We start from the raw sequence: 19,053 nt of genomic DNA on the forward strand, positions 1-19,053 counted from the left end.
GATTTAGCAAATTCTCAAAACCAACCAAAACTTAAATCAAAAATTTCTTCCAACCTCTCTAATTGAATTCTTTGATCCATCCAATTGGATCAATTAATTCAATCTAGAGCCACATTTCTTCTTTTCATCTCATCTCTTCTACCCCATTCTCTAAATTCTCACCTAATTAGGGTGACTTGATCCTCATTGAAGATCAAATTCACTCTAATTAGGATCTAAAACACCAAAAATAAAATCAAATTGAAATTCCTACTTGCCTCCCTTGGACGACACTCATACTTATCACTATACATATTAAGTAGAGTTTTATAAATTTTATTGCATAAGCCAAAAATTCACAACGACAAGGGCTAAAAATTTTGCGTAATTTTCACCCCTATTTTTGGCTTATCAATTGGCGCCGTTGCCGGGGAAGCAACGCTAAGGAAATTCAATTGGTAATCATTTGTATCAATTGAGTGCTTTAAAATTTTCAAAATTGATTTTGGTTTAATTTTCTCTAAAGTGCTTAGTATTCATCTAATTTTTATTATTGCACTACATTGTATTGCTTACAATAGACAATTTTTTTTTTTTTAAGCATATGAAGCAACCATGTCTCACTATGATGGAAAAAGTTCTTATTATTATGAGTTGCATCAAAATTATCACCATGATCATTGTCTTTATGAAAATTCACAATGTGAATATTTTCTTGATCTTGGAGATTCCTGGCATCATGATGAAAAAATTATTGTGGCATCAATCCTTATAATGTATGATTGTGACCATTCAAATGAGGCCTTCCCAATCTTTATGAGCATTCATATTATCCTAAATCTAGTGAGGTGGTGACCCTAAATTTTCTCGTCATAATAACCACAATCATGGCTTCCACACTCATGCCATATCCCTTTGGAATATCCACACTATGAGTGGGGCAATCACCATCTTTAGTACTTTCCTCTACAATTTCATTGCAAAATGCATCATCTTCATTTTCCAACGAGCATCATGTGTTTGTTAATGAGTTTGAAAGGATTCAACAGAAAATTTCTCAACTCGATGACTCCGAAGAGAGTGACCAGTTTATGATGAATTATTTTCTTGAATATGAGGATGTTTTCAAACATGAATGTCTTTCCAAAATGAGTCTACTTCATGATATGATTAGAGGTTTCCTACTAAAACAAATGATTTTCATGAAAGGAGAATACTTCTTAAGGATCTTACATATGGAGAAAGATATTTGTAAATTTTTGAAGGATTTATTAGCAGAAAGTGGTCCTCGAGGAAGATTATTTTCTCAGAAAAATGAAAATTATTAAGATGGAGATTTCTGAAATCTTGAATTTACATTTTTATGAAGAGGAAATATATGGGTATGAGGAATCACAATCAGATGCTTCTAAGTTAAATTTTCAGGATGACATGCGAGAAAAGATGGAAAGAGATGAGGAAGTTCAGTTTGCAAACACCCATCCTCATTTGGAAGAGTATCAACCTCCTATTCCATTTCCAGAAGCACTATGTACTGGAATTGTATGTAAACCCATATATAATAGGAATGGAGAAGAAATGAAAGAATTTTCAAGACATGATTCTTTTGGAAAATTGTGCAAGGATAATTTTGGGGAATCAAGGATCTCAATGGAAGAAGTGGATGAAATAATCTCTAACATCTACATGTTGTTTCTTGATGACAGAAATCATGTGAAGGAAAATAGCAATTTGAAGGCTTCCATGAGGATGGTATTGATGGATATAGAAATGGAAAAAGAACTTTGCAATACGCCAAATGAATTATTTAAATTTCAACCTAGGACAAGGATGAAAAATTTGTGATGAAGTTGAGGTTGAACCTTTCTTATGCAAAATTCTTTTTACAGATTGGCGTGATCATTTATTTGAATTGAAATGGCAATCTTCTAGTAACGTTTTCTTTGCATTTGATCTCTTAAATGTTTTACATTTGTGGACCAAAATTACAAGGAAACCTATTCTTAAATATAGGTATGTACACATGGGAATTGAGTTTCTCATACAAAGTCCTTTGAGTTTAGCTGTATGATGGGGGCGATCTTTAGTTCGATTTATTCTGCTTTTTCTAATGGGAACTGGGATCCTTTTCCAGTTCTCCTTTATGTTTTTTCCTATTTCTTTAGCTGTACCAAGTAGGTAGAACCCACATGAAGGAGGAATCAAGGGATGCAACCTTACCATAAGGGAGCGGTTTTGAAGATTTGTCCACAACCTGATCTTTTAGGACCCAAGTCCTCAACTTGAATTCTCTCTTCAATTTCTATGTTTAAAGACTTCAAATATTGTTTTTCATGTGCAACCTCTATCAGTTGTGTTGTTGTGTTTTTTATCAGGATGTTGACCACGTTGGAGCAATCATGATGTGCGATGCAACACAACTTATTTCAGATTTTATATCTATCATCTCATCGGGGAGCCACACGTCCATTCCCACTGTTTGCCATTCTCTCCCTCAATTTTTATTTTTATTATTTTCTTAGTTATGCATTGAGGACCATGCATGTTTTAGAAGGGGGGGGAGCTAGTTCATTTAAACTGGTCAACTATGACTTATACATTTAGTTTTGAGGAATATTATATGAATTGAACCTGCCTATAAAAATAATTAACATGCCTCTAGATGAATCAGAAATTTTCATCCAATGGTTTGGGAACATGTGTAGAGAAGTTAAGCTCCTAGAGCGGATCATGAGCATGATAGAGGTGGAACACGTGATTTTGAGCAATGTGGGTTCAATTTCAAATTGGGGAGAGTGTCTAGTAGGTGATTAGATGATGGAAAGTCAAGGGTAGAAGCTCTATGCTGCAAAGGGAGTGTGAGTGAACTGAGAGCCCCCATTCCATCAACTCTAATAGCCGATCCCACTTATGCATTTTGTCTCCCCATTAGCCTACTTTCATTCCAAAATAGTGAGCAGCCATTCTCCGAGTCCTATGCACGGAATCCACCACTTCATTCACCTTATTGTTCCACACGCTTCACGCCATATCCATCACAACTTGACTTCACCACCTTGCTTCCGCTACCGAGGATATGCTTATCTCCCAAGTACGTCTATCTCCCGTTCCACGGTATCACTCGATACTGCCTCTATGTATCTTTTCTGTCAATAATTCGCTCTGCATCATCTAAATCTCGTTCTTCTATCGCTTCTCCATAGACCAATGTGATTGTTATGACACTCATGCTAGTTGTGATAAAATATTTAAAAAACCATTCAAGTCATGGAAAGTGTTTCATTTGTTGTTATCCTCTTTGTTTGATATACAAAAAAAAAAAAAAAGAAGCGAAAAAAAAAGGAGTTTGAAAAAAAAAAGAAAAAAAAAAAAAGACAAGAGGAATGAGAAGAAGACAAAGAGAAAGGAGGGGTTTGACTTGCACCATTTCTGGTTTTGACTTTCAATTTAGGGCAAGATGGTCTTTATTCTCTATATCATCACATTGGTCTCATCTCTTCTATCTCCCTCACTTCCTCTAAAAATCTTGGGAGTAGGTTATCCAAGGTAGCACAGCACCCGTTGGACCATAAATCTCTCATTGTTCATGCTCACCCTAATTCTTTCACAAAGTCTCATTCTCCCCCATCACAACTCTATCATATATTATTCTCGTTGTGTTCAATATTCTGTGCTCAACAGGAGGAGGAAATGGCTTCTTCTATTCTTAGGAAAGAGAAAAGGCTAATGGAGAGGCAAGTACTAGGTGGCCGTCACCCCGGGAGAGAGTGATCTTGCTCGCTAGAGATGTGAGGCCAGCTGCACATGAGTGGAGAGAGTTTACCTGAGGGTATAGCGTTATACCTAGAAACAAGTACACTCCCTTCTCATCCACTTAGGCATCCAAGCCAAGGAGAGAAACCCCACATTCCTGAAAAGGTCGGAGCTCAAAATGTCATTTAGTGTTTTAGTTCGACATGATTGATACATAACACTTCCACACTTGTTGTCTAACTTACAGGATGAAAGAGATGATAATTCAGCAAAGTACATAGATGTTGCTAAAGGGACTAGCAATGTCTAAGTAGGGTATATGATAACACCTAATTTAGGTCTTTATTTCATGTTATTAGCATGATTTATGCATTTAAAAGGCTTAAATTTGGGTTGTTATCATATATTTACACAAAAATAATGCTTCCAAGTAATTTCTGATTTTTCCCTAATTTTCTGTTAATTATATGAATTTTTAAGGATTTATTGAAGCTCAAAATAATTATTTTTCGATGAAAATGGCACATTCAAAAGTTTATTTCGACATTTATCAACATGGGAATTAATCAGGGAATTTTCTAGAATTTTCTAGAATTTTTTACAAATTTTTAGGAATTTTCTGGGATTTATTTCAAGAAGAAATGCATTTATTCTATGAAAAAAGGGCATATTTATAAGAGAAAAAAATATATTTATGCAATTTCTAGACTTTTTGGGGCCTTTTTGCAACGTTTCGTTGCAAAGATACCCTGAAAAGCACTCTCGGTCGCCACGGCAGGCGTAAAGATCCTATTTAAAATCATTCAGGGTTTTATTGCAATTTTTAATATATATTTTTAATGTTTTAGGAGAAATCGGAGGAGAGAGAGTGCGCAAGGGGCATATACGCAATTACTTTTGGGCGGCGTCCAAAAGCAATTCCAGGCTTTTTAAGGACTTTTCTGCAAAAAGGAGGATTCAAAATGCGCCAGCCAATGAGAGAGCGACACGTCATTGCGTGTTTAAAAACGAAACTAATAAATAAATCAATTTTAAATCCAATGGATTAAATTGGTTTAAAATTGATTTATTAATAACTTTTGATCCTGAAGTCCGATTGAGATGATTTTTTTATGGATTTGTTCGTCTTGATCCCCTCTTTCTATCTGTACGGTTAGATCATTCAGATCTAGCCTACAGTGATAGATAAATATTAAGTACTAAACGGGGGTAAAATGGTGATTTTTACCCTATAACCTAAGTATAAAAGCTAAATTTCGAGAGGGGGAGCTCATTCTGGATGGTGCTCTATCACAGCTGCAAGACAGGGAGGAGCTCTAGCTTGGATCAAGTTATCTGGTACGCACTCTCCTTTATTCTATTTGAACTTTTATGCATTTTGAATGAATTAGGTTAAGTTGTTTGTTTCTTCATCTCTATTCTGATCTGAACTTCTAAATTGCTTGGCTTGCGGCATGTACAAGCCCTGATTAGGATTGAGAGGAGAAATTGAGGATTTACCTTGGCATTCAATTGCATTCCAAAAGAAAACTCTAAAAAATTTAGTTTTAATTCTTAGGAGATTAAGATTTCCCTTTTTATTTCTGATTTAGCAAATTCTCAAAACCAACCAAAACTTAAATCAAAAATTTCTTCCAACCTCTCTAATTGAATTCTTTGATCCATCCAATTGGATCAATTAATTCAATCTAGAGTCCACATTTCTTCTTTTCATCTCATCTCTTCTACCCCCCTCTCTAAATTCTCACCTAATTAGGGTGACTTGATCCTCATTGAAGATCAAATTCACTCTAATTAGGATCTAAAACACCAAAAATAAAATCAAATTGAAATTCCTACTTGCCTCCCTTGGACGACACTCATACTTATCACTATACATATTAAGTAGAGTTTTATAAATTTTATTGCATAAGCCAAAAATTCACAACGACAAGGGCTAAAAATTTTGCGTAATTTTCACCCCTATTTTTGGCTTATCACATATCATCTTTACTAATCTTTCTAGCTTTTTACTCTTACATTTTAATAAAAATTTGAGAATAGTTCTTCCACTACCTATCTTGATATTTCCTTACTGTTATAGAACTATAAGTAGACTTCATCACCCTATGTATTCACTACCTCTAATTTCTATTAAAAAAATAATCATTGTAAGAATATAAAATCATATCTTATAGATATCTTAGCTCTACCTTTCTTTAGTTCCTTATAACTCTACTCATTATTACATGTCATCCTACTTATTACCTATCTTCTCACCTTTCACTATATTCCTTATTATCACTTCATTCCTTCTTTTATTCTACTGTATAAAAAATTTCTCTTGTTATTTTTAGTATCGCCTTATTCTTCTTAATCCTTAAGCATTAGATCTAGTTCTAAAGGCAAGTCCTTGAGGAGACGACCTCACTCACGACTAGACATACCTGCGTGAGTCTTACAACTAAAAATTGTATTTGATAAGTTGAATTAAATGTCCAGAGACATTAAAATGAATCCCCTAATTTGTCTTCGTCAGAGACATTTAACATTTATTATTACTATTAGGTCTTATTTGGAGAAGGGACCCATGGTGCGTTGTGGCTTGTCAATCAAGAATGAAGACTATTAGAGATGTTAACAAAAGAAATCTTCATGGGATGGGACGGCAGTGACAAGGAGGAGGATACAGACATTTCTAAATTAAATCAACAGCCAAGATTCATCCAACTTCAAGGATTGATATCTCATATTTCATCAGGCTGATTGAACTGTAATTTTAAGGGTGACTTCATCTTTCTCTTTTGTACCTTCGATATGGTTGGGTCTATATGTTGAGCCACTGATCTTTCTAAAACAGAGTGAGGCTTTGATGACCCATCAAATGATCCTGGGTATCATGAGTGCTAAGAGAATATCAATAGAGAAGATGAAAGGCTTGTCTGCATCAGCAAGGTGCCATGGTCCTGGAGCAACGTAATGACCTACGCTAAGTTCTCGGGCCTTACATTGATTTGTCACCATCATAGTTCTAAGGCTATATCCATTTCCTTTGGTCTTACCATTCCATTTTACCATCATCACTACCGTTCATTCCATCATGTACTTCTAGAATTTCCATCTGACGTCATCTAAATCATAAATCCTAATTGACACATTTATTCATATCATCACGTCTTCCTCCTTCCCATCATCATGTCTTCTCTTTCTAATCCATCTTACTCCTCAATTCTTACTCCACCTATTCACCTGTTCTGTAATTTTATCAACATTCTTCTTATTTTTATTGAAGAATTATTACCACATTCTTGCCTCACCATTCTTTTCATTTCATTGTCTCATATTTGTACTCCTCCCATGTCATCCGTCTTGAATCATCATTTTAAGAGAATTAAAGTCCTAATTCTCATTCCATGTCTAGGTTATGAGTATTTTTCTAAAACCAGACACATCATTCTCTCATTCCCTCTCGATGTGTTTGTGTGTATGTTTTGATTGATCAGAATCAAATTCAATACAAACCAATCAAATCATTCCATAGAACAATATTTTATGTCAAGCTAGATATAGATTTAATATCGAGTTGATTTGAAATATTGAAATTGATCACAATTTATTTGAATTATCCAGATAAAACCGAGCAGTTCGATAAAAAATGAGAAGCCCCTCTCTCTTATTCATTCTCTCTTTGTGTTACTCATTATCTCTCTCGTTCTCTGTCTCTCTCTGTCAGTCTATCTATCTATCTATATATCTCTCTTTCTCTTTGCGTGTCTCTCTCTCGCTCCCCATCTCTCTCTTGCTCTCTGATAAGTCCAAATTTAACGAGTTTTATGTCGTTGTTTTGATTCAGACTTAGCCAACAATATTTATGAAAATTTCCACTTAAATACTCTATAATTAATATAGGGCAAGTAAGGGGTCGATCCACGGAGAGGCAGAAATTTAATTTCAGAATTCTTTCTCAAGCTTGGGATGAAGAAAATGATTTTAAACGTGAAAAATACTATATATTTTTTTAGATTAAGAGATGTTTCTAGATTTGTTGGTAATTTTCAGAATTCCCTATGTTTTTAATTAAGCCAAAGTACAAGGAGAAACACAAAATTCAAATTTCTAAACTAATTTTTCTATTTTATCTTAGCAAATTAAACAGAAATAAATATTTTTAGAATTTTCTGGGATTAATTCACATAAAAAACACAAGTATTAGCATTAAAATGAGAAATAGAGATTTTTTTTGAAATGTTTTAGGTGTTAAAATGACTTTAAATAGCTTATATTAATTTTCAAATTTTTAGGTGTTAAAATGACTTTAGATTTTTTTAAAATTTTTTTGGATTTTTTTAAAGTAGAAAACATTTTTTTCTGATTTTGTAATTAATTTTAAATATGAAAAATGTGAAATTTACCTACTCCGGCGATCGCCGGAGCGGCAGCGACGGAGCGGCGGCGGCGGAGCGGCGGCGGCGGCGGAGCGCGGCGGCGGCGGCGGCGGAGCGGCAGAATGGGCGGCGGGCCTGGATTGGCCCGTGAGGCTGGCCTCCTTAGTCGGTCAGCCCACTGGGTTAGCCCAATTTGGCTAAGTCAAGACTTAGCCAAATTGGGCTTAAGCTATTAGGCTTAACCCAATGGCAGGACTTAGCCAAATTTGGCTAAGTCCTGCACAGGACAACCACAGCCCCTGCGGTCTTGTCTGCGCTGCCTGGACCGGGCCGGCGAAGCGGCGTCTCTGCCGCACAGGCACTGCACGGCGCCGCACAGGCACTGCACGGCGCCGCACAGGCACTGCACGGCGCCGCACAGGCACTGCACGGCGCCGCACGGCACCGCACGATGGCGGCTAGAGGACAAAAAATAAGTGCTTTGAGAGGATAAGAAATGATATTTCAATGCAATTTTTTTGGGATTCGAAGTAGGGAATGCAGGAGGATCTAGAGAGATAAAGGGAGAAATTTTATAGTGAGAGAAAAATGTTTCTAGAGAGATAAAAGGTCGAAATAAGAGGATAGAGAGAGAAAATGAAGAGATAGAGAGAGAAAATGAAGAGATAGTGTAGAGAGAGTTTGAGAGGGAATTTGAAGGTGTAGATGAAAGAGATTTTTTTTGAAATTTTGTGGTGATGAACTGTGGATATGGATGGATGTCTAGAGAGATAAATAAAATATTCTAGAGAGAGAAAGGGCCGAAATGAGGAGATAGAGAGAGAAAATTAAGAGAGAGTGTAGAAGGAGTTTGAGATAGAATTTGGATGAGCAAATGAAGAAGATTTTTTATGAAATTTTTAGGGGAGTAACTATGGATATAGATGAAAGTCTAGTGAGAGAAAAAACCTATTTTAGAGAGATAAAGTGGAGAAAATTAGTGTTTAGAGTGAGAAAGTGATGGATTTTAAGGGTAAATGGATGTGAAATGATGGAGAGTGTATAAATCTAAGATCCTAAAGCCTCAATGCAAGTTTACTGAGCCCTCAATGCTTCCTCTCAAGTATGGATCCTTGTATTTTTTCAGGATCAGGCATTTTTCAATGCAAACAAGAGACGAGATTAAGAGAAAACTTCAATAAACTTACATTAAGCAGGTTGAACAACCTGGATTCTGAAAAATGCATTGTCCTGGCCAGCCACGTGCTGAAACACGTCAGAATGAGGGAAAATGAGGGAGAAAAAGTCTATTTATACATTGTGAGAATTACTAAAATACCCCTTTGGGCATTATCTATTCTCTTTTCTTGCCATTTTGCCTCTTTTTCTCCATGGTTGAGAGCTTTGCCTTGTAATTTCCAGTTTGTTTCTTTTGTAATGTGTTTGCAGGCCCAATATGTAGGTCAGGTTGTGGTCCAAGCCCCTCTGGTCTCTCCTTTAAAATCCCACAATTTTGTTTCATCATTTGCAGCCCATTTTGATAATCACTAAGCTCCCAAAATCCTCCAATTTTTCTCATAATGATATCTTCTAATTCCTGTAAATTTCTGCACATTTGGAACTATAAAATACTCGTCAGAAATAAAACTGATTGACTTCATAGAAGTCAATGAAGTTAGTGAAAAATAATCATAATGTGCAAAAGTTGGAATTATTAGCTAATCCATAAATATTTGGTTAATTCAAACAATAACATGATAAATTATAAATTAATAATACTAAAAACATCTAAAATGTATGCAAATATAGGTTCATTTATCATGTTATTACTCTCTCTCTCATTTCTGCCTTGCTCGCTTTCTCTCCTGTTCTCTCTCGCTTGTTATCTCTCTCTTGTTTTCTCTTGATCTCTCTCTCTTGTTCTCTCTCACTTGCTCACTTTCTCTCCTATTATCTCTTGCTTGCTCTCTCTCTCTCTCTTGTTCCCTCTCACTTTCTCTCTCTCTCTCTCTTGTTCTCTCTCACTTGCTCCCTCTCTATTTTTCTCTCTCACTTGCTTGCTATCTCTCTCTCGCTCTCTCTCTCTCTCTTGTATTCTCTGCATGTCCCCCTAGCCCTCACTTACTCTCATTCTCCCTCCTCCACTGATTCTCTATCTTTCTCTCTCTCTCTCTCTCTCTCAACCTCTGGCTCTCTCTCTCTCTCTCTCAACCCCATTCTCTCACTCCCTCTGGTTCTCTCTCTCCCTCTTAAGCCTTCTCTCTCTCTCTCTCTCTCTCTCTCTCTCTCTCTCTCTCTCTCTCTCTCTCTCTCTCTCTCTCTCTCTCTCTCTCTCTCTCTCTCTCTCTCTCTCTCTCTCTCTCTCTCTCTCTCTCTCTCTCTCTCTCTCTCTCTCTCTCTCTCTCTCTCTCTCTCTCTCTCTCTCTCTCTCTCTCTCTCTCTCTCTCTCTCTCTCTCTCTCTCTCTCTCTCTCTCTCTCTCTCTCTCTCTCTCTCTCTCTCTCTCTCTCTCTCTCTCTCTCTCTCTCTCTCTCTCTCTCTCTCTCTCTCTCTCTCTCTCTCTCTCTCTCTCTCTCTCTCTCTCTCTCTCTCTCTCTCTCTCTCTCTCTCTCTCTCTCTCTCTCTCTCTCTCTCTCTCTCTCTCTCTCTCTCTCTCTCTCTCTCTCTCTCTCTCTCTCTCTCTCTCTCTCTCTCTCTCTCTCTCTCTCTCTCTCTCTCTCTCTCTCTCTCTCTCTCTCTCTCTCTCTCTCTCTCTCTCTCTCTCTCTCTCTCTCTCTCTCTCGGCCTTCCTCTTGTTGAAGAACCAAGGGATGATCCTTGACTCAAATGACAACTTCAGGCTCAGAGCCTATCTGGGTCAAGTTAAGGCTTCAGATCCAGAGCCCAACTAGATCAAACAAGAAACAAAACAATGACAACCAATAGGGGAACACATAACAGATCAGCAAATAAATAAAGGCCAGGTACCCCATTTCCATTAGATAAGAAATAGAATAAAAATGAAATAAGAAACCTAGCAATCAGAGAGCACTTTATGAAGAGCCAAGAGATAATGAACACGCACCCCACTAAAAGAAGCATTAAAAACAGAAATGAAATAGTCATAAAAATGATAGAATGTTAAAAAGGCTAAAATAGCAATTTCCCGCTACATCTTAACGGGCAGCCGTTGCCCATTACAGCATAACAGTAGATGTTGCCCGTTGCGCCTTAACAGCACAGAGATCTACAAAACTGTGCCAATAAATTATAATTGTTTGTACCTTGTTGAACAAGTTTTTAATCTAAAATGCCTCTCTCTATTTGTCTATCTTTTTTATCTTTCTTCTTCCTGGTTTATATATCTTCTTCCTCTTCTTCTTATTTTCACACCTCTCACACTGTCATTCTCTCTCTCCCCCACTGGCTCTCTCTCACTTTCATCCTCTCTTCCCCTCTCACACACACTCTCTCTCCATATGGCTCTCTCTGGCTCTCTCTCTCTCATTCTCTCTCTCCCCCACTGGCTCTCTCTCACTTTCATCCTCTCTCCCCCTCTCTCCCTCCCTCTCCCCCTATGTCTCTCTCCGGCTCTCTCTCTCTCATTCTCTCTCTCCCCCACTGGCTCTCTCTCACTTTCATCCTCTCTTCCCCTCTCACACACACTCTCTCTCCATATGGCTCTCTCTGGCTCTCTCTCTCTCATTCTCTCTCTCCCCCACTGGCTCTCTCTCACTTTCATCCTCTCTTCCCCTCTCACACACACTCTCTCTCCATATGGCTCTCTCTGGCTCTCTCTCTCTCATTCTCTCTCCCCCTTTGGCTCTCTCTCCCCCTCTAGCTCTCTCTCTCCCATTGACTCTCTCTCATTCTCTCTTCCCCTCTGGCTCTCTCTATCATTCTCTCTCCCTCTGGCTCTCTCTCTATCTTCCTCTGGCTCTCTCTCATTCTCTCTCTCCTTCTAGCTCTCTCTCTCTCATTCTCTCTCCCCATCTAGCTCTCTCTCTCATTCTCTTTTTCCCCATCTAGCTCTTTCTCTCTCTCATTCTCTCTCCCCCTTTGGCTCTCTCTCTCATTCTCTTCTCCCTCTGGCTCTCTCTCTCTCTCACCCTCTCTCTCCCTTCGGCTCCCTCTCTCCTCCTCTCTCCCCCCAAGCTCTCTCTCTCATTCTCTCTGCCCCCACGCTCTCTCTCTCTCTCTCTCTCATTCTCTCTCCCTCTAGCTCTCTCTCTCATTCTCTCTCCCTCTAGCTCTCTCTCTCATTCTCTCTCCCTCTAGCTCTCTCTCTCATTCTCTCTCTTCCTCTGGCTCTCTCTCTCTCATTCTCTCTCCCTCTCTAGCTCTCTCTCTCTCTCTCTCTCTGTACCTTTGGCTCTCTCTCTGTCTCATTCTCTCTCTCCCTCTCGCTCTCTCTCACATTCTCTCCCTTCCTCTGGCTCTCTCTCTCTCATTCTCTCTCCCTCTCTAGCTCTCTCTCTCAATTTCTCTCTCTCTTGGCTCTCTCTCTAACTCTCATTCTCTGGCTCTCTCTCTCTAATTCTCTCTCCCCTCTGGCCCTCTCTCTCATTCTCTCTCCTCCTTTGGCTCTCTCTCATTCTCTCTCTCCTGCTGGCTCTCTCTCTCTTTCTCTCTCCCCCTCTATCTCTTTCTCATTATCTCTCTGCTACTGGCTCTCTCTCTCATTCTCTCTCCCCCTCTAGCTCTCTCTCTCATTCTTTCTCTCCCTCTGGTTCTCTCTCTCTCATTCTCTCTTCCCCTCTAGCTCTTTCTCTCTCTTTGGCTCTCTCTCTCTTATTCACTCCCTCCCTCTAGCTCTCTCTCTCATTCTCTCCCCCCCTCGCGCTCTCTCTCCCGCTGGTTCTCTCTCTAATTCTCTCTCCCTCTATGGCTCTCTCTCTCTTTCTCTCCTCCCCTTTGGCTTTCTCTCATTCTCTCTCTGCCTCTAGCTCTCTCTCTGTCTCATTCTCTCTCTCCCTCTAGCTCTCTCTCCCTCTGGCTCTCTCTCGTTCTCTCTCCCCTTTTGGATATCTCTCTCTCATTTTCTCCCCGTCTAGCTCTCTCTGTTATTCTCTCCCCTCTGGCTCTCTCTCTCTTACTCTCTCTCCCTCTCTGGCTCTCTCTCTCTCATTCTCTCTCCCCTCTAGCTCTCTCTTTCATTCTCTCTCACTGGCTCTCTCTCTTACTCTCTCTCCCTCTCTGGCTCTCTCTCTCTCATTCTCTCTCCCCCTTTGGCTCTCTCTCTCTCTCATTCTCTCTCCCCCTCTGGCTCTCTCTCTCTTATTCTCTCTCGCCTTCTGACTCTTTCTCTCATTCTCTTTTTCCCTCCCTCGGGTTCTTGTTGAGGAGTTTTATTTCATGTCACAACATGTCAGCACAAGCCTGCCAATAGGACTTCTTATAAGATTAGTCTAGAAAGAAATTGTCTCATATCTTATACTCTCTAGAGAGATCTAGTGGTTTGGATTAAATATAAGAAAAGATAAACATATAGGATTAAGCATGTTAGGAAAAGATAAACGATAGGATTAAATCTAGATTGGTAAAGATAGAAAGATAGTATTGAATCCACATAGGACCGTTATAATTGTTATAATGGCCATGATTAGTTTAGTGTACTAACATCTATATCGTTAAAAATATGTCCTATAAATACTAACACATGTACTGATTTTCACGTGTTCTTTCTCTCTTTCTCTCTCTCTCTCGTCCTCTCACTCTCTCAATCTCTCTTTCTCATGTATTTTACATATTTATTTTGTTTATTTGTTATTAATTTAAAAAATTGGATCAATCTAATCCAGATGGTCCTGTCCGAGTAAATCAGATAATATTATTCGATCCATACAAGGGACCAAAAAAATATGATTGCGGTCTGATCTAATCGGATCGAATGCGAATCTATCATGGGTCTGATTGAGGTTCAAACCCGATGCAAACAATCAGTTTGAATCCCCTATCCCTATGAACTGTTGTTAGGCCCCTAACTTGGCGACATCCTTGCCCAGAGACCTCCGTGATTATTGGGAGGGCGTGTTCGCGTGTGGACTCACAATTTGTAATGACTGAGTCCTATTTAGTGCGCTACAATACACTAAGGTTGGTGACGCCCAACCTAATCTTTTAGGCCATCGCCCCCCTACTGGTGATACACTTCGAATCGTGTGCGCGCCCGTTCGCGCTACAAGGGGACAAATCAGGCAAGGCCCACGCATGTTGGGCCCGCAGGCGTCAAGCACCAAGCCCGAGCACCACATGCGAGTGCCAAGGCCGCGTGCAGGCGCCAAGCGTTGCGCGCGAGCGCCCAGGCTGCGCACGAGTGCAGGATGTGCAGGCCGGGCAATAGTTTCGTGGTGCAGAACGCAGAGTTGTGCGGGGAGCCGCGCAGCAGCTGCGCGGGCATTGCGCGCATTACGTGTGCGGGGTGCGAGGGGGGAGGCATCCCGCCAGGAGACTAAGGCATTGGCGCACAGTGAGTGCCGAGGCGATATGGGCACGTGGTGCCCTCGCGGGTAGCTCTGGGCGTGCTACGCTCGGCTTGAGGTGCACAGTGTCGCGCAGCCTATGCGCAGTAGGTGTCAGCGCGGGTACTGGTGCATGTGTGACCGTCAAGGCAGGGGTGGCGTGTGTGATTGCCATGACTGCGGGCGCGCAGCGCTTGGCCGGGGGGCACATGTGTAGTGTCAGGGCTGGCGGGTGCGCGCGCGCGCAGAGTGGCAAGCCTTAGGGCGCAGGAGCAACACTATCAAAGCACGAGGCACCTCGTTACTTTGGTATCATCCCTCGACTTCCCCACGTAATGTTCATAACTACGATGTAACCTCTTATGATATTAATGCAATGACCCTATTCCTCAACGGGGTTGCGTCCCCTCCCTTTTCTCTAACCCCTTGTATGCAAAACTTAAGTTATTGCACGGGATTTCCATTGCGAGAGATCAAGGCTGCTGAGTGTTTTACTCCAAACACTGAGGCCGACACATATCAGATACGAGCATTTGTCCTAGCTCGATATTTGACAGCATGACAAAGAGAGGTAGAGGTTGAGAGAAAAAGTGTGTCTCTGCGCGCGCGTGTGTGTGTGTGTGTGAGAGAGAGAGAGAGAGAGAGAGTCAAGGAGAGAATAGTGAGAGTGTATAAGGAGAGAGAGAGAGGTATAATAAGAGAGAGAAAGAGGGCAGACCCATCTACCTTGAGGCAGAAAACCTCATTAAAAGTGGCGTTTAATTACAGAAAAGATGGCACCAAGGGGCGATTCATTAACCGATGGAAGAACAACATAGGAGGAAGCAAAGAAAGAAAGAAAGAAAGAAGTAAGACGAGTTGTTCTTAGATCTTATCGCGGGGGCCGAGCTTGGGGGGCAGCTGAGGGCCCTTCTTGATGGGCAGCAAGTCGCCAGACACCGTCGAGCTCAAGTAGGCAATGGTGAATCCTCCTCCCAATATCAAGAACTTCAGCAGCAGCCCTCTCTTCGTGAACGGCGCTGCAAACGTCTCGAAGAACTTGCTCTACAAATCACACCCACCAAAAAAAACCCGAATTTTCTTTACTCCACAATTGACTTCAATGGATGACTCTTGATTGGAAACTTTCGATTCAGATGTTAGGATGAACTGGGTTCGTCTCAAAAAAATTGCTCTGCAAATTCCCTCCCCCCCTAAAAAAACCCATTTTTCTATTCCACAATCGATTTGAACCAATGAATTTTGATACAAAACTTTCAATTCCAAGGTCAGGATAAACTAGGTTCCTCTCAAAAATTTGCTCCGTAAATTTTCCCCACAAAAAAACCCCAAATTTATTTATTCCACGATCGATTTAGGCAAATGAATTTTGATTGGAACTTGTCAATTCCGATGTCAGAATGGATAGGTTGGTCTCAAAAAAACTTGCCCTACACATTCCCTCCCCCAAAAGAAAAACCCATTTTTTTATCCCACAATCGATTTTAATGAACGAATTTTGATTCAAAATTTTCAAATCCGAGGTCAAGATGGATTGGATTCGTCTCAAAAAACTCATTCTGCACAGCCCCAAAAAACCCAGTTTTTTAGTCGACAATCGATTTTAACGAATGAAATTTGATTGAAAACTTTCAATTCCGACGTCCGGATAAATTGGGTTCGTCCCAAAAAACTCATCCTGCATTCCCCCCCCCCCCCAAAAAAACCCGAAAGTTTGATTTGACAATCGAAAAACGAAGAAATCGACGGATGAATTGAAATGAACTTCTTTTTGATACGGAGATGATGATGATGATGGCGGGATAAACCTGGAGAGGATTGTAGGGAGAAGGGGCGTCGGATCCGTATAAATCCCACTGGCCGGTGGAATTGGGGATGTCGTTCAGATCGAAGTAGACGCTCTTGTCGCCGTACTTGGCCACCACAGCTCCGTGTCTAGCAAAGAAAAGACATGCAAAATCAACTTAAATCGACAGCAGAGAAGCAAAACCAACAAAATCTGGAGTAGAGAAGCAAATTCAATGTCGAGGAAGCAGAATCGACAAACTCAAATGCAGTAGAATAAATGTCGGAGAGGCAAGATCAAATGCAGAAGAGTAAAAACATAAGCAACACCGAAGGCAGAATCAACAAAATATACTGAGGAGAAGTAGAATCAATGTCGAAAAAGCATAATTAACGGCCGAGAAGTAAGATAACTGGCAGAGAAGCAAACTCAAAGAAAATCAATTTGATTTCTGAATATTTTTTTTTTTGGGTTTAGGATTTCTGCTCACTTTATTTACTATATGCTTCACTGAAGTTTGAAGTGCAGAGATATATTTTGGTCGGTGGACAAACAAAATCAAAGTCATGAGAGCGGATTCAGAAGTCAAGAAGGAAGATCTAAGGTAAAGAAGAAAAATCAAGAAAAACAACGGTGGTGAAGCAAAATCAGAGTCATAGAAGCTGAATCAACGGCCTCGAAGCAAAATCAACAACAGCTGCGGCTGAGAAGCAAAATCAATTTTCATAAGAGTAGAATCAACGGCCTAGAAGTAAATCAATGGCAGAGAAGCAAAATCAACAATCAATGTTAAACGGGCAGAATCAACTGCCTGGAAGCAAGATCTTTGAAAGCGAAGCAAAATCACCAAAAAATACAGCGGAGAAGCAAAATCAATGTCATAAGAGCAAGATCTACGTTAGAGAAGAAAAATATACAAAAACTACGGCAGAGAAGCAAACTCAGTGTCATAAAGGCAGAATCAACAGCCGAGAAGCAAAATCTAAGGCACGGAAGAAAGTTCAACAAAAAAATACTCTGGAGAAGCAAAATCAATGTCCTAAGAGAAGAATCAACAGCCGCGAAGCAAGATCTAAGGCAGGGAAGAAAGTTAAACAAAAAATACACCGGGGAAGCAAAATCGATGTCATAAGAGAAGAATCAACAGCCGCGAAGCAAGATCTAAGGCAGGGAAGGAAGATCTAAGGCAGGGAAGAAAGTTAAACAAAAATACACCGGAGAAGCAAAAATACAGCAGAGAAGAAAGATCTAAGGCAGGGAAGAAAGTTAAACAAAAATACACCGGAGAAGCAAAATCGATGTCATAAGAGAAGAATCAACAGCCGCGAAGCAAGATCTAAGGCAGGGAAGAAAGTTAAACAAAAAATACACCGGGGAAGCAAAATCGATGTCATAAGAGAAGAATCAACAGCCGCGAAGCAAGATCTAAGGCAGGGAAGAAAGTTAAACAAAAAATACACCGGGGAAGCAAAATCGATGTCATAAGAGAAGAATCAACAGCCGCGAAGCAAGATCTAAGGCAGGGAAGAAAGTTAAACAAAAAATACACCGGGGAAGCAAAATCAATGTCATAAGAGAAGAATCAACAGCCGCGAAGCAAGATCTAAGGCAGTGAAGAAATTTCAACAAAAAAATACACCGGAGAAGCAAAATCAATGTCATAAGAGCAGAATCAACAGCCGAGAAGCAAAATCTAAGGCAGTGAAGCAAGTTAAACAAAAAACACACCGGAGTAGCAAAATCAATCTCACAAGAGAAGAATCAATAGCCGCGAAGCAAGATCTAAGGCAGTGAAGAAATTTCAAGAAAAAAATACACCGGAGAAGCAAAGTCAATGTCATAAGAGCAGAATCAACAGCCGAGAAGGAAGATCTAAGCCAGAGAAGCAAAATCAACAAAAAAAAAGCAAGACATCAACCAAAAAAATTCCAGAGAAGCAAAACTAACGGCCGATAACGCAGCAAAAGATCAGAAATCCGGAAATACCTAAGATTCGGGCGCGATACGCTGCGGCGACCGGGCTTCACAGCGAGCTTAGTGCCGCTGAGTGAGCTCCCGCCAAGGCCTTTGGCGTTAACTGGACGAACGATCGTTGTGGCGGTGGCGAGCGACGCCATGGCTACTGCGATCTCGAGCTTCTCCCTTACTCTCTTCCTATCTTCTTCTTCTTCTTCTTCCTCTCCTTTTCATATCGCCGTTGTCGTTTTGGAGGTTGCAGGAGTGCCACGTGGTGGTCGTGCTGCGGTTTGTCCACCTATCCGAATTGACCACGTACCCCTTTCATGATAGCCTTATCCATTCGCGATACTCTCGCCCTTCTCACGGGCAAATCTTTTTTCGGATTTCCATTAGTTTGTATTTTAGTGTTTTCCTAAATGGAACAATTTATAAATTCTTATTTTGAGAATTTTCACAAGCAAAAGAAAAATCTCCCGTTTCTCTAAAACAAAAAGTATTTAAAGCCAAAAAATGACCAGATGGAACATTTTACACATCACTTTTCCTTGTTTTGTTAGATAAACTCGGTTCACATTAGATGTAGCCATAAATCTGAAAGATTTATTGAAGTAAAACTTTAAGAATTAAATGAGTGACTTATAATTCAGATGTAATCCTCACAAGTAGATCTCAAATAATCAAACATGTGTATCAAGTAAAGAAAACTGGTTCACATTGCATTTGGAGATCAATCAGTATTTTTTTAAGTGAAACTTTAACAGTTTAATGTTTAGACTTTATTTAAGATGCAGTTC

At 40.1% G+C, this 19,053-nt stretch overlaps 1 protein-coding gene and 1 long non-coding RNA gene across 2 annotated transcripts; one reads left to right on the top strand and one right to left on the bottom strand.

The window, feature by feature from the left end:
* Positions 1-4,505: 4,505 nt before the first annotated feature.
* Positions 4,506-6,568, top strand: LOC144709545 (uncharacterized). The gene is made up of 2 exons (XR_013583057.1): positions 4,506-5,070; positions 6,280-6,568. It is a non-coding gene; the product is annotated as an uncharacterized LOC144709545 (long non-coding RNA).
* An 8,643-nt stretch (positions 6,569-15,211) lies between these two features.
* On the bottom strand, positions 15,212-18,474 carry PSAH2 (photosystem I subunit H2). The gene is made up of 3 exons (XM_078582726.1): positions 18,287-18,474; positions 16,323-16,449; positions 15,212-15,558 (listed from the first exon to the last, which is right to left on the bottom strand). The coding sequence occupies exons 1-3, from the start codon at positions 18,415-18,417 to the stop codon at positions 15,379-15,381; spliced, it is 438 nt and encodes a 145-aa protein (XP_078438852.1). The 5' UTR covers positions 18,418-18,474; the 3' UTR covers positions 15,212-15,378.
* Between the last annotated feature and the right edge of the window lie 579 nt (positions 18,475-19,053).

The sequence above is a fragment of the Wolffia australiana genome, chromosome 11 (genome assembly GCF_029677425.1).
Source record: "Wolffia australiana isolate 7733 chromosome 11, ASM2967742v1".
NCBI lineage: Eukaryota > Viridiplantae > Streptophyta > Magnoliopsida > Alismatales > Araceae > Wolffia > Wolffia australiana.

Coding starts and splice junctions, on each gene's coding strand:
- PSAH2 (XM_078582726.1), bottom strand. CDS start 18,417: ATGGCGTCGCTCGCCACCGCCACAACGATCGTTCGTCCAGTTAACGCC. Junction 16,450..18,286: donor GTATCGCGCCCGAATCTTAG/GTATTTCCGGAT, acceptor TTTCTTTGCTAG/ACACGGAGCTGTGGTGGCCA. Junction 15,559..16,322: donor CTCCCTACAATCCTCTCCAG/GTTTATCCCGCC, acceptor TGTGATTTGTAG/AGCAAGTTCTTCGAGACGTT.